We start from the raw sequence: 12,820 nt of genomic DNA on the forward strand, positions 1-12,820 counted from the left end.
GTTAAACTTTGAACTCTTTGTATCAGCCTGTTCGGGTGACTCTTGCAAGGCAATGCAGCTGACCTCCTGGCTGGAGAAGCAGGAAGAAGATAGATGGACTCCTTGCAGGGAGCAGGGAATCCTCTCTTCCCCTTGGGCCTGAGGGCCCTGCTTCCCCAAGGGAGGACAGCTAATAGCTCCAGAGAGTCAGGAAGGAGCACAGCAAACCTTCTGCCTGCTCTTGCATTTGGGAAGTGAAGGGCTCTGCTCAGCAGGTGGTGTCTCCCTGCACTTCTTTTCATTTTTGCTCCCCTCTAATGGCCAAAGATCAGAGGGCCCCTTTTCTGGAGACCATGATGTCACAGGCTGTGGTGACTGGTGCCAGAGGGTGCTCCAGGCAGGCTCACAATTACCCAGCACTGCATCAGGATGGGGTTTTCCACAGCTCTGATTGCTGGGTTTTATCCTGTTTTCTGTTACATCTCCAAAGAAATGCACCTGTCTCGTGGTTGCTGGGAGAAGGTGTTACAGCTAAACTTGGGAAAGAGAGCAGTGAAGGCAAATCAATAAATCTGCACAAGTCTCAGTCTTCATGGAGTCAGTGTGTCTTCCTGCTTACATCCCTGAGAGAAGCTCTCTGCCTCTGACACTTGCACTGCAACTCTTCCCTCTCCTTGGAGCAAGTTAGATCCACTGCCCGGGTTTCACCCAAAGTAGCAAATCTTCTGCAGGTTGATCTCTATGAAGCCTCAATCTATGCAAAAATGTGCGTGCTCATGTGCTCAAAGCTTAGGCTTTTGAACAGCTATGCTATTTATTGTGTTGCAATACTTGCTGTTGCCCTTTTTTAAAAAAAACTCTTAATCTGAAGTGCCAGAAAATTTAAATAATACCTCATTTGGAACAGCTAGGGATTATCATAGAAGGGTTTGGGTTAGAAGAGACCTTTAAACATCATCCCGTCTCAACTCCTCTGAAAAGAGCAGGCACATTTTCAATTAAATCAAGTTGCTCAGAGGCCTGTTCAGCTTTGAATATTTGAATCTCTCTGGGCAATCTCTTTCACTGTTTCACCACTTACGTGGGCATAAACTTTATATTGCTGAATGTAAGCCTAACAGCCCAGGGTAAATCCTCCAGCACCTTTCATCAAGCTCTTGCTGCAGTGTGTTAAACATAGGCTCCTTTCCAAAGTTAGAGAATCAATCCGGAGAGAAAGTTTGTTTCCTTATCCTTACCATGTCTTCCCACCTATTGAAGCTACTTAAGCCAAACTGCAGTATGTGTAACAAAATCATGCCTTACCTGCTATGCCACCTCTGTTGGTGTCAAAAGGGTTAAAAGATCTTTTGATCAAGAATGTGAAGGTTGTTCTTTGTTTTTGTAGTGTGGTCAATGTGGCGAAGAAGCTGCCCCTGGATGGCCCATGTATGAAATCATATGCTCTGCACTCAAGAGGGACATATGAATCAGGGCATGATCCTAAGCTTCGATGAAAGCTTGCAGTGCTTGTGCAAGAAGATCCTTCAATGACTTTCTCTGCTCCGATGTGTAAATCACAAGTAGCAATCACAGGCAGTACAACAAGCTGATTTGGAGGTAGTTATGTGCCATCTTAGCCTGCTCAGCCTTGCCTCCTGTGCAGAAAACTGTCCTCTGCACTATTGGGGATGGCAGCTTAGCTCAGACCAGCAAGGGCCTGTTTGAGTGAGGTTGACTCTGTGCACACTCGCTCTTTCCCTGTAGAGTCTGTCAGGGGTCTTGTATTTAAGGCCAGCCTGAACTGGCATATCCTACCTGGAATTAAATAATTTTTTTAAAAAGATCAACCACTCTGCATCCTCTTTTCCCTGTCCCCACCTGCGTGGAGCAGGTAGGTAGTTGGTGGCAGTACAGTGACAGTCAGCTAGCTAACCAGCAGGGTGTGGTGGACACACTGCTCCTGTCCCCCACAGTGATCATGCTTAGCTCCCTCCTAGTTGGTGTAGCTGCTCTCTTGACTCCTGCCACATATCCACCGTGTTTAAGTCCTTCTACAAGCTGCTCTGTACAGTCTCTTTTGTGACATGTGCTATGGAAGTGGTTGATCTGCAAGGCCAGGGAACTGTAAGTGCTTCTTGCCCTTTACCTATCCTCAAGCTTTGGATTTGTTGATTCGTGACGTTCTTAGGAAGATGATTACCTACTCTATAGAAACCGCTTCCTGAATTTTGGATCCTACCAGGATTTGGCATGTTGTTACTCATCCTGAACAGTACCTGGAGTCTTTCACAAACAGCTACATGCTCTTCAGTCTTGAAGAAAGGCAAACATGCTGTCTACCACTAAGTCAGTTTGTTGTTTACTCTCCTGTTATAGGAAATTTATTTTAACACTTGGAGTCTGAAATGTGACATTTGTGGAAAAATCAATTATCTTGTAATCCCAACCCCAGGGCAAATCAGACTGTAGGTGATGCATATCAGAAACTAGTCCTCCTTCTGTATATATTGGTGAAAAAGTGAGTCTCTACCAGAAAACTGAAACTCTTGTTGCAAATAGGAATTTGAGCTTTAATTGAGCATTAAATTTATTTAGGGCTACCTCAAAGAAGAACTATTTCTGGAATGCTGTAGAAGCAGTCTAGTGGGAAATGCACTCTCCAGAAGCATCCACAGCCTTATTTCATGGTCCTCAGAAAATTGTCCTTTCTCTCTGAGGTCCTACCTAGCCACTGTGGCCTCTGAATAAAGGCATGGAGGCTTCTGCTCCATAGTCTCTGTCTCCTCCCCACTCATGTGGAGGACAGAAGAATGTAGTGCTCCTCTCCCACTAATTCAGGATCGCAGCCCTGATGTGCCAACGGTCTGTGAAGTGTTGCTGGGGCTCTGCTTCCTCACCTGCAGGATCTGAGCTCTGTGCAACTTATTGTGATGTGTTTATTTAAAAGTCACTATGATGTCCATGTTACATATCAGCTTGTAAAGCATCCTGAGTCCAACAGTGATTCTGAGCACAGTGCCAGTGTCTGGGCACTGGACTTGGTAGCTCTCTGCGTGCTAGCCCACCCAGACCTGGGAGTGCAGACAGGTGTATTTGACATTGTGGAGGCAAGAGGATAATTGGAATGTCACAACTCTATCTGGATTGCTCAGGTAAGCTTTCAGTCCATGAGAAAGCCCTGCCTTACTAAGCAAGACAGGGATCTTGGAGGATGCCAAGAGCCTCATCTTTTCTGTCTGCCTCTGTTCTTTACATGTGTTGTTCTTGTTCCCTTCTGCCAAAGATGCACTTGGGGAGGGCTCTCCACCAGCTGCCTGCTCAGGTGGCACCAAACAGCTGAAGTCATGAGCTCTTCCTGTAACTGAACATGCCACCACCTCAGAGATGGATGGACAGACCTGCTCCAGGAGGCAATGTTCTTGTTCATGTGGCATGAAGCGGTTTCAAAATGAAAACTTTAACTACTGAACAAAGGATTAGGTTAGGAATAAAAAATTATCTCAGTATCAGCACCTTTTCTACTCAACTAATCCAATTTACCCTTGCATGTCCCAAGAGCATTCTCTCTTGTGATATGGTGTCTTACACAAGGGAGACCTTGTTTAACAATTGCTAAAGCATAGGTCAAACAAGCAGGTATTTTGTACTTGTTGTGCCTCAAGCAGCTAACCACTGTACTCCGTCTGAGAACAGCAAATCCACAGACAATATGCAGCCAAAGGAGTCAGCAACAGTGAAACAGTTGTCCAGAGCATGGAGAGGGTTCCCAACATGGCTTTGCTGCTGAATAATGAGACTGAATGTCAACTTGTAAGCACTAGAAGCTAGTGCAAAAAGTACCCTGCTTGTGTGGCTGTACCTAGTCTTTTGGTGTGTAAAAGCCCTTGCAGCAGATGAAAGTTGTCTTCAGCATGTACCTGAGTATTTTGCTTAGTGATGCTACTGCCCAAAGCAGGTGATGAAAGATGAAAGACAAGTGACATGGGATGGAGACTGTACAGTCCTTGAGCTGCAGTCCTCTGGAAGGGGCAGGACCTCCTGGGAGCTGGAAACACTAATGTGAGAGCTGTGCAAGGCACAGTGGGAGATCATGCTACATGCAGGATGTTCTCCCCGTGCATGATATGGGGAAAATACTGCTGCTGACATGTATAGGCTGACCTTAAACTTGCAAGTGCTCTACAAAACAGAGAGTGTAAGTCAGGATGGTGCAAAAATCACCAATGGATTTTAATTCCTATATGTCAAATTCTTCCTCATTTTCTCACACTAGTGCATTGTCAAAAGCAGAGCAAATCGTAGATGCCCCATTCCTGGAAACTTTCGAGGCCAGGCTGGATGGGGCTTTGAGCAACCTGGTTTAGTGGAATATGTCCCTACTCACAATGGAGGGGTTGGAACTAAACGATCTTTGAGGTCCCTTCCAACCCGAATCATTCTATGATTCTATGAAATGTCTCATTGAGGGAAACATTCACCTCCTGTTTGAAGAGTCAGCAGTTAAGCAGACGACTTGTGTACAAAGTGCATTGATGCCTGCATGAGGCAAAAGTATCCCCAAGCCTGTGAGCTTTGTAGGGTGCTGCTGTTGAACATGTAAACACATGATACTCGGGTGAAATACCAAGCTGAGTGAAGTGACCAGAGGGTGCAGTGAGATATACTGTGTTCAGGGGATTTTGACTATATTGGAACCATTTTCAGCTGCAGGAAGCTAAGTAGGAGATTACCTAGAGCCCATTTCATCTGCAGCAGCAGTGACCAGATGCTGCAGTCTATGGTGAAGCAGGCACAACAGCTAACCGCAGTCAGGGTAAGGGTGTTTCTGCCTGTTGTTGGTGACAATGTTGTTATTACCCTGCCCATCTGCTGAGGGGCGAGCTGGGATGGGTGGGCCAGGTACCTAGTGAGCGGGAGGGCCCCCCAGAGCCCGACGGGGAGACCGGAGCCTCCCACTCCCTGTGCTGGGCAAGGAGCTGGAGGCTGCGGTCTCCCCGTCGGCCCGGGAGGTCCCCAGTCCTGCCCCCGCCCCCGGTGTGATGTTGGGGCGGAGCGCATTCCCGGGATTATATCCGCCGGTGCGAGGTCGGGGAGCGGCTGATTTTGGGTTGCGCCCAGAGATGCTGGATATGGAACTGAACGTCGACCCGTCGGAGGTGCAGCCGCTGGGAGAGTATGACTTCGAGAAGAACTTCAATTTTACAGCAACCAGGAAATGGATGGTAGAAAATCGGTGAGAGGAGAGGAGGTTGCAGCTCCGATGCACCCTGGACCCCGGGTAGCTCCGTCGGGTCCTGCTGTTTCTAGCAGAACAGGTGTGGGGGTCCTCAGTTCCGAGGAGGAGGAGGTTGGAGGGCTCTGGTTCCACACCTCAGGCTGTTGAGGAAGGGCTGCAGCAGTGCATGGGGCAGAGCAAACAGTGGTCCAGGTGGTGCTGCAGCCTGTTGGGAGGTGGTGATGTGTCAAGAGGGCAAAGAGCAGCCACGGATGGCCACTGCAGCCCTTGCACCGGCAAAAAGGGTACTCAGCCCTGACATGCTGCTGTAAAGCCTTGGAAAGGAGTGGGACACAATACAAGGCGCTTGAGGCTCTAGCTTACTGGTGCAACTGGCCTTTTTAGACATCCTGCATAGGCATCCTCTGCCTATACAGTCTCATGTGTAAATGGATAAAATGCATTGGTGTGTTTGCTTGGGATCCTGCTCATAGGCTACCAGAACCTGTCTCATCCCATCAAGGTTTTGTGGAAATCTCCATGATGTAGCAGTTCACTTTCTTTTCTGCAGTCCCCATAGTTTTTCCTTGCTAGCTCTACTCACTGTCAGGGCAGACTTTCTTCCAAGCCCAACCTAAACATAAGAATGGGAGATGTTTTTTTCTTGGTGAGAGCACTTCACTGGGGCTACAGAAGTCTGGCTGAAAATAGGTCAGCTTGGGTCTTTTCCTGATGGCTCCCTCTCCTCTACTTGCAGGCACAAGTCTTTAAGTTTTGGTGCTATTTATTTGATCCTTGTCTTTGGAATCCAGCATTTCATGAAGGAACGGAGAGCCTTCCACCTGCGGACACTACTGACCCTGTGGTCCTTCAGTCTGACCTTGTTCAGGTAAGAGCCTTTACTAAAACTGGAGATAGCTGTAGATCTTCCCTAAGGACTGGATTGATGGAAAGTTCTGGATATCCATGATGTCACTAAGGAAATAAACTATTTTTTTTCCCCATGAAGGCCCTTTCCAACTAGGGGAAGTGACCTGCTCATACAAGTAATTTGTTTCTCACCAGAAATATTCCAGCAAGTGGAATGAGCTGCAGAAGGACTGCTGGGGACTGTGCTTGAAAATCATTAGTGGGTAGATATGAATGTGAAGCCTGCAAAAACAGAGATCCTCCCTTATTCAAAGGATTCCTACTTACTACAAGTTTGATTTGAGGTTTATTACTCTTTAAAATTGTTTTTCCCACCACCACCTCTCTCTAGTCCTGTTGTGTAGGAGGTGGGAAAAATTCTGCTAAGCTCACAGAAGCATAGAAAATTAATATAAAATGTATGTTTTCAAACTGTCCAGTCTTACAGTACTGGTTTCCTGCAGTGGCCGTGAGACTGTTTCAGCCCATGCTCTGTAACTATAAACAAGCAGATGTCAATTTTCAAAAATTCCCCTTATCTCCACACCTCCTTCTGTCTGTTTTGTGAGCCAGAGAGAAATTAGACTACTACCTCTAACTCCAGTTGGCTTTGATCAACTCAAAGGGACACCGGTTATCTTCTGTTAGGGCTGGGCATGGCAGTGGTCTGTAAAATCACAAGTTGTGTGAAAGGGGAGGTCAGGGGATGACAGTTCATGGTTTGTTCAGAGACAAGCTCATACGGATGAAACAGGTTGATAACAAAGAAGAAGTGGTATTTCTCAAACTGTAGGAACTGCCTGCCACAGGAGACTGTAAATGTTCCCTGGGCTGTCCTGTGGGCCCATGTTAAGAGGTGGGACATCAGGACAATTATTCCCCTTTTCTGATCAGCATGGCAGCTTTTGCTCAAGTGCCTCTTCAAGCAGTGGAAGCAGAGAGTGTAACAAGGGAGCACTCTTTGATGCGCAGACGTTGGCTGCTGCCACCCTCCAGGAGCTGCATGGTGGCACCAGGCAAGCTGAAGGGCTGTGTTGGTGTCTCACAACCTACTTACTCCTTGTGTCTTGCTGCTGTTCTGGTGGGACCAGCAGCCTTTGTCTTGCAGGAATATCCTGGCTAAAAGGTGTTGGGCAAGCCTGTGCCCAGCAAACAGAGAGCTAAAACCTTCTGGGAAGTAAAAGAAGACAACAGTTTGTTTAAATGTCCATGAGACTACCCTGGGCATTGAGATGGAGTTAGCTGAATATCCTTGGGTGCAGAAGTGTCAGAGGCTCTGGTGGGCCCTGGGAACAGTGTTCAGCTCTTCTCTGATTCTCTTGCAGTGTCATTGCAGCCTCACGGGTCTGGAAGCAAGTGACCTTCCTCCTTCTTAACAAGGGATTTAAGCAATCAGTGTGTAGTCAATCTGTCTACGTTCACCCTGTCTGCAGGCTTTGGATCCATTTATTTGCAGTGAGCAAAGTTGTGGAACTGGGTGAGTCTGAAACTTCTTATCCTGTGTATTTGTTACTGTTACTTGGTTGTTTAGCTTTGCAGGTGTCACTCGTTTTCTTGCTTCCTCAGATGATATGCTTGCTCTCCAAGGGGTTGCAGCCTGATGTTGTTACTCTAGTTTGATCCCCAGGCCAGTGCCTGGACTAATCAATTCTGCCTTGGAATGACTGCAGTGAGGGGGCAGCAGACAAGTAGGCAGGGAAGGGTTGGGGACTCTTGTACTACAAACATGCCAGCAGGTAGGGTGCCCGAATGATCTTTTTCAATACAGACTATTTCAATGTGAACTTAGGTTTTGGTGGGATCAAGCCATACAATGGCTTCAGTATTGAAGCTTGCTTGTTCTACCTCTTGTGAAAACTTGTGCAACTGCTGTGCTTTCACCAAACTAACAATACATCTCTCTCCCAACTCAAGGTGACACTGTGTTCATTGTTCTCCGGAAAAAGAAGCTCATCTTTCTCCACTGGTATCACCATTTATCCACAGCAGTTGTAGCCTGGTATAGCTATAATGATCTGGTGGCTGGTGTTGGATGGGTTGCAGCCTTGAACTTCAGTATCCATGGTCTCACATATGCCTACTACACTGTGACAGCCACGGGCATCCGGGTACCCAAGTCCATCGCCATGACAATCACCACTTCACAAATGGTGCAGATGACGGGATTTGTAATAATTAACATCTTTATCTTCTTCTGGAAGGATGATAAGGTCTGCCACACCACCTGGCCACTGCTTCTAGCTTCATCTTGGGTTTATATCACTTTTTTGATACTCTTTGTCAACTACTTCTCCAAAACTTATCTGAGTGGCACCTGGAAATCAAAGGGGGAGTAAAACCAGGGACAGAAGAAGAGACTGGGGTGGAGGTGGGGAGAGAGGGAAAGGGGAAACTTTTCACTTCTGTCTGGATCTCAGGTGCCTAATGGGATGGGTGTGATGAGGGTTAGGAAGAGATCACTGTGGATAACAGCCTTCAGATTAACTTGTGCATTGACCTTTGGTGTGTCTGCCTTGCATTGGGGGGCATGCCAGAGTGAGGTGTGAGTCATTGCAGTCTGGTAACAGGAGAAGGGGGAAGTACCTGGGGGCTGGAGACCTTGGAGCTGTGGTTCTGCTTTTTCCTCTTTGTGTCACTTGGGTTTACCTTGTGCCTTGCCTCCTTCCCAGGGACTGATAGGATCTTGCATGCCCCAAGACTCTCCTTGGAAAAAAGGTAGGGAAAGTCCTCTCAAAACAGCACTACCCTCTCCATGGTCCCTGGTTCTGGGGGAGAGCAGGAGAACAGAGCCCAAACCTACTGCTACTTTGCATGTGGGGCAGCTGCCATAGGTTACTGGTGGGAACAGCACTGAAATGGAAAATCCCTGCTGTGTTGTAAGGTTGCATTGGGAGGGGCTGTGCCCAGGCTCTCCCTTCTTCTCTGTGGTGTGAGGAACTGCATCCCATGAACTTTAATGGCTGTTATCTGTGGTGTGCCTTTTGTACAATATTAAACAATCTATTTAACTTGACTAGCTGCTGTCTCAGACTCTAGGAGCTGAGCAGGGTCCAGCTCTGCCCTGCAGATTGTGCCAGGCATTGCTAATGGTCCCAGCCCAGGGCCAGCCCTGTGGGCTGGAGGCAGAATGGTCCCAGGATCAACTCCTCTCAGAAGACTTCTGCCACTGTGTGATGTGTTAAAATGACTAATAAATGCTGTCATATGGATTGATTGATTGATTTTTTTTTTTTTATGTCTTTTTCGTACTTGACCTTTGTACAGAACTGTGAGAGAAACGTTGCTTTCTCTGTTTCAATACTTTGTCTTTCTGAGGGTTAGCAAGGTATCTGGCAGATTCAGTCCCTCTATGCTTACCCCTTCTGCAGTCATCAACAACTGGTCTTGCTTCTCGAGCCCCTTTGCTCACCATGAGGGAACTAGAAATGAGAGAGAGAGATGATAAAATTCAGGCTGTTGTTTTACCATCTGAACTGAGCATGTGGCTTTTCAAAGTCACTGTGCTTCATGAAGTCAAGATGAATCTCAGAGCCTGAGTCTGGCCAGGAGCACCCCAGTGTCCAAGCCTCTGTTTGTGTGCTGGCTCCTACCTGGTGAATGGGATTTGGCTGTTTGAGGCAGTGGGCTAGAAACCTACCACAGGGCTGTGGGCTGCACTTTTATCCCAGGAGATGGCATCAGCCTGTGTCCTGCCCAGCCTTCCCTGACAAGGGCTCCCACTCTGGACTTCCCAGCGTGGTGGGTAGTAGTGTAATAGCACCTTCCACAGCTTTGGGAAATGCAGAAGCAGTCAGCTGAGAATAGCTGGAGAATAGGAATAAACTGCCTTCCGCATTTGGAAGCTCTCTTTAGAGAGGGGATGGTGAACATATGGGAGTAATGAGGTGATCTCTCTCCTGCATGGTGCTATTTGGGGCACTTTCTATGACAAGCATGGTGTTGGTGAGGCAACTGCCAGCTCTCTCCTTACATGTGCCCACAGTTGCCCCAGCAATGCTCCCTCAGCTGTCTCAGGCATCTGCACAAACACCGGATCATAGAGTCATCAAGACTGGAAGAGACTTTTAGGATCATCAAGTCCAGCCTTCAATGCAGCGCTTCCACTGTAACCTCTAAAACACTAAACCACATCATTCAGTGCCAGATCCAGAAGTCTCTTAAACACCTCCAGGGATGGTGACTCCACCACTTGCCTGGGCAATCTATTCCAATGCCTGACCACCCTAACAGTGAAACAAAATTTTCTAATATCTAATCTGAATTTCCCCTGTCTCAGCTTTAGACCCTTTCCTCTAATCCTTTCACTGCAGGCACAGTAGAAGAAACCAGTCACAGCATCACTACAGCTTCCTTTCCAATAGTTGTAGAGAGTGATAAGGTCTCCCCTGATCTTCCTCTTCTCAAGACTAAACAAACCTGGCTCCCTCAGCCATTCATCACAAGACATGTTTTCTAGTCCTTTCAGGAGCCTTGTTGCTCTTTGCTGGACATGCTCCAGCAGCTCAATGTCCTTTTCAAAGTGAGGGCCCAGAACTGAATGCAGCACTCGAGGTGCGGCCTCCCCAGAGCTGAGTACAGGGGGATGGTCCTGCTGGGCACACTATTCTTGATACAGGCCAAGAAGTCACTGGCCTTCTTGGCCACATGGGCCCACTGCTGGCTCGAATTGAGCCAGCTGTCAACCAGCACCCCCGAGTCCCTTTCTGCCAAACAGCTCTCAAGCTGCTCACCCCCCAGCCTGTAGTGCTGCAAGGGGTTGCTGCGACCCAAGTGCAGGACCCGGCACTTTGCCCTATGGAACTTGATGCAGTTGTTCTTAGTCCATTGGTCAAATCTGACTGGGTCTCTCTGCAGAGCCTTCCTACCTTCTAGCAGATCATCCAACTTAATGTCTTCTGCAGGTTTACTACCCTTGACTACCCTTGCTCTGCTGGTGCCGCCCCACTCAGCAGTGCAGACCAGGGCACTGGAGGCAGGGCTCTGCATCTCCAGAAGACTTCACCTCTGGAAGAGCTCTTTGTAGGCCCATCCGTGCATGCTGTTTGGGTAGGAAGTATCTTTCGTGGGGCAGGAATCAACCCAGCAGAAGGAGGGTTTGCTGAGGGTGTGTTGCAGAGACCCTCTCTCCCCCTTCAAGAGGCACCGCAGCTCTTCAGATGGCCACATCCATCCACTCAGAATATGAGGATACCCCCTTTCCAGTGCTGCCTTGCCCCACCTGCCCTACGCGCTCCCCAGGGAATGCACACCATTGGCAAGCCCAGCATTAGCCCCTTTGCTCTGCTGTTCTCTCTGGCTAAACAAGAGATAGCAATAAATTTACCAGACCTAGGAAGGGGAAGACTTCTATTTCTCATGTGTTTTATATTATTGCTGCTGTTTGGCAAGTTTTCTGGAGTGCTGAGCTGTGGGTGAGAGTAAAGTGGTGATGCTTGCTGGGGCTTAGGGAGCTAATAACAGCACTCTCCCAGGTCAGTGCTATTTCCCTGAAGCTCTCTGAAAATTACTCCTCCTGGTACTCTGTGAAGAAAAGTCCTTCTTACGTGTGCTGGTGAGCTGAAGCAGACAGTGGGCATGCTTTGGAGGGGATGTATCTTGAGGATTTGTCTATTTTTGTTGGGTTGGGGGGGGGGTTGTTTGTTTTACTTTGAGGGAATGAAGAGCAATCGGTTGCCTCTCATGCAGGAGTCACTGCTCAGGGGGAGCCATGGTCCCCACTGAAGGAGTCTTTGAGGACCCTTGCACAGCTGGAGCAGCTTGGCTTAGGGGCAGCCGAAGGGATGTACGGAGGCTGCGGGATGCAGGGGAGCAGCCCTGCAGCTCCGGCACGGGCCGGGCAGAGGACGTGCTGCGAAGAGGAAGGTTTCCTGGGGGCGGGAGTAGACGGGGCCCCAGGTTGCGAGAACCGATGAATCAAGGCTAGGGAGCCGGCGGGGAGCAAGAGGGGCTTTTTTTTTTTTCCGGAGGCTTTATCCGTCCTCCGGCGCGGGGCAGGAGCGCGGTGCCCACCGGCATCCGCTGCCCGCCGCTAGGTGACACCCGCCGCCCGCGCTGCCCGGCGGCAACGGGGTCCGAAACGGCGATTAAGACAGAAATTAGAGCCACCTCTCACAGCTGTGGGTCTACCTGAGCCCAGTTGTTAACACGCGCAGCAGGGGCTCGGAGGTTCGCATCCACCCCGCCGTTCGGGGCTCTACTGACAGCACGCACCAAGCGAGGGGAGTCAGAAAACATCCCCCGTTGTATGAACAAGAGGATACTGAACAGGGTCTGTGCTGTGCTGCTTTTCGGTGGAGGGGAAGCACTGACGGCAGCCACTGAGGACACCCAACTGTTCGGTGCACTTTGCCTTAGTCTTCAGACTCAGACAGCTACGGGGAAACGGGGAGCACAAGCCATGCCGGTGATGGGGGCTGAAGGCTGTCCTTGAATAAGAAAAGTGCAAGAGAGTATTTAGATAAACAGGAGTTTTTCAGACTATCTGGGTGTGGTGAACTTCACACAAAACAATCCCAGAATTAGTTATTGTTATCTATGAGAACTCCTGAGAGACACTGAAGCTTGGAAAGACTGTAAAATGCAAGCTTTGTACCCCCTCTTCAAAACAGGGACTGAGACCAAAAGCCAGGGACTGCTGATAGTTAAATCCCAGCCCCATCACCACCCAAAAATGCTAGAACAAATAATCTCACTGTTTGTAAGCAGTGGAGATGAATGGGAGGTATATGGACCCAT

General features: G+C 48.6%; 1 protein-coding gene across 1 annotated transcript; it reads left to right on the forward strand.

Annotated features, from left to right (window-relative positions):
• The first annotated feature begins 5,000 nt into the window (after nt 1-5,000).
• On the forward strand, nt 5,001-8,421 carry LOC103767404 (elongation of very long chain fatty acids protein 6). Its single transcript, XM_008934539.2, has 4 exons — nt 5,001-5,194; nt 5,934-6,065; nt 7,411-7,562; nt 8,000-8,421. Exons 1-4 carry the CDS (start codon nt 5,001-5,003, stop codon nt 8,419-8,421), a joined length of 900 nt encoding a protein of 299 aa, XP_008932787.2.
• The last annotated feature ends 4,399 nt before the right edge of the window (nt 8,422-12,820 follow it).

Source organism: Manacus vitellinus, unplaced genomic scaffold (genome assembly GCF_001715985.3).
Source record: "Manacus vitellinus isolate BGI_N305 unplaced genomic scaffold, ASM171598v3 scaffold_15_pilon, whole genome shotgun sequence".
Lineage (NCBI taxonomy): Eukaryota > Metazoa > Chordata > Aves > Passeriformes > Pipridae > Manacus > Manacus vitellinus.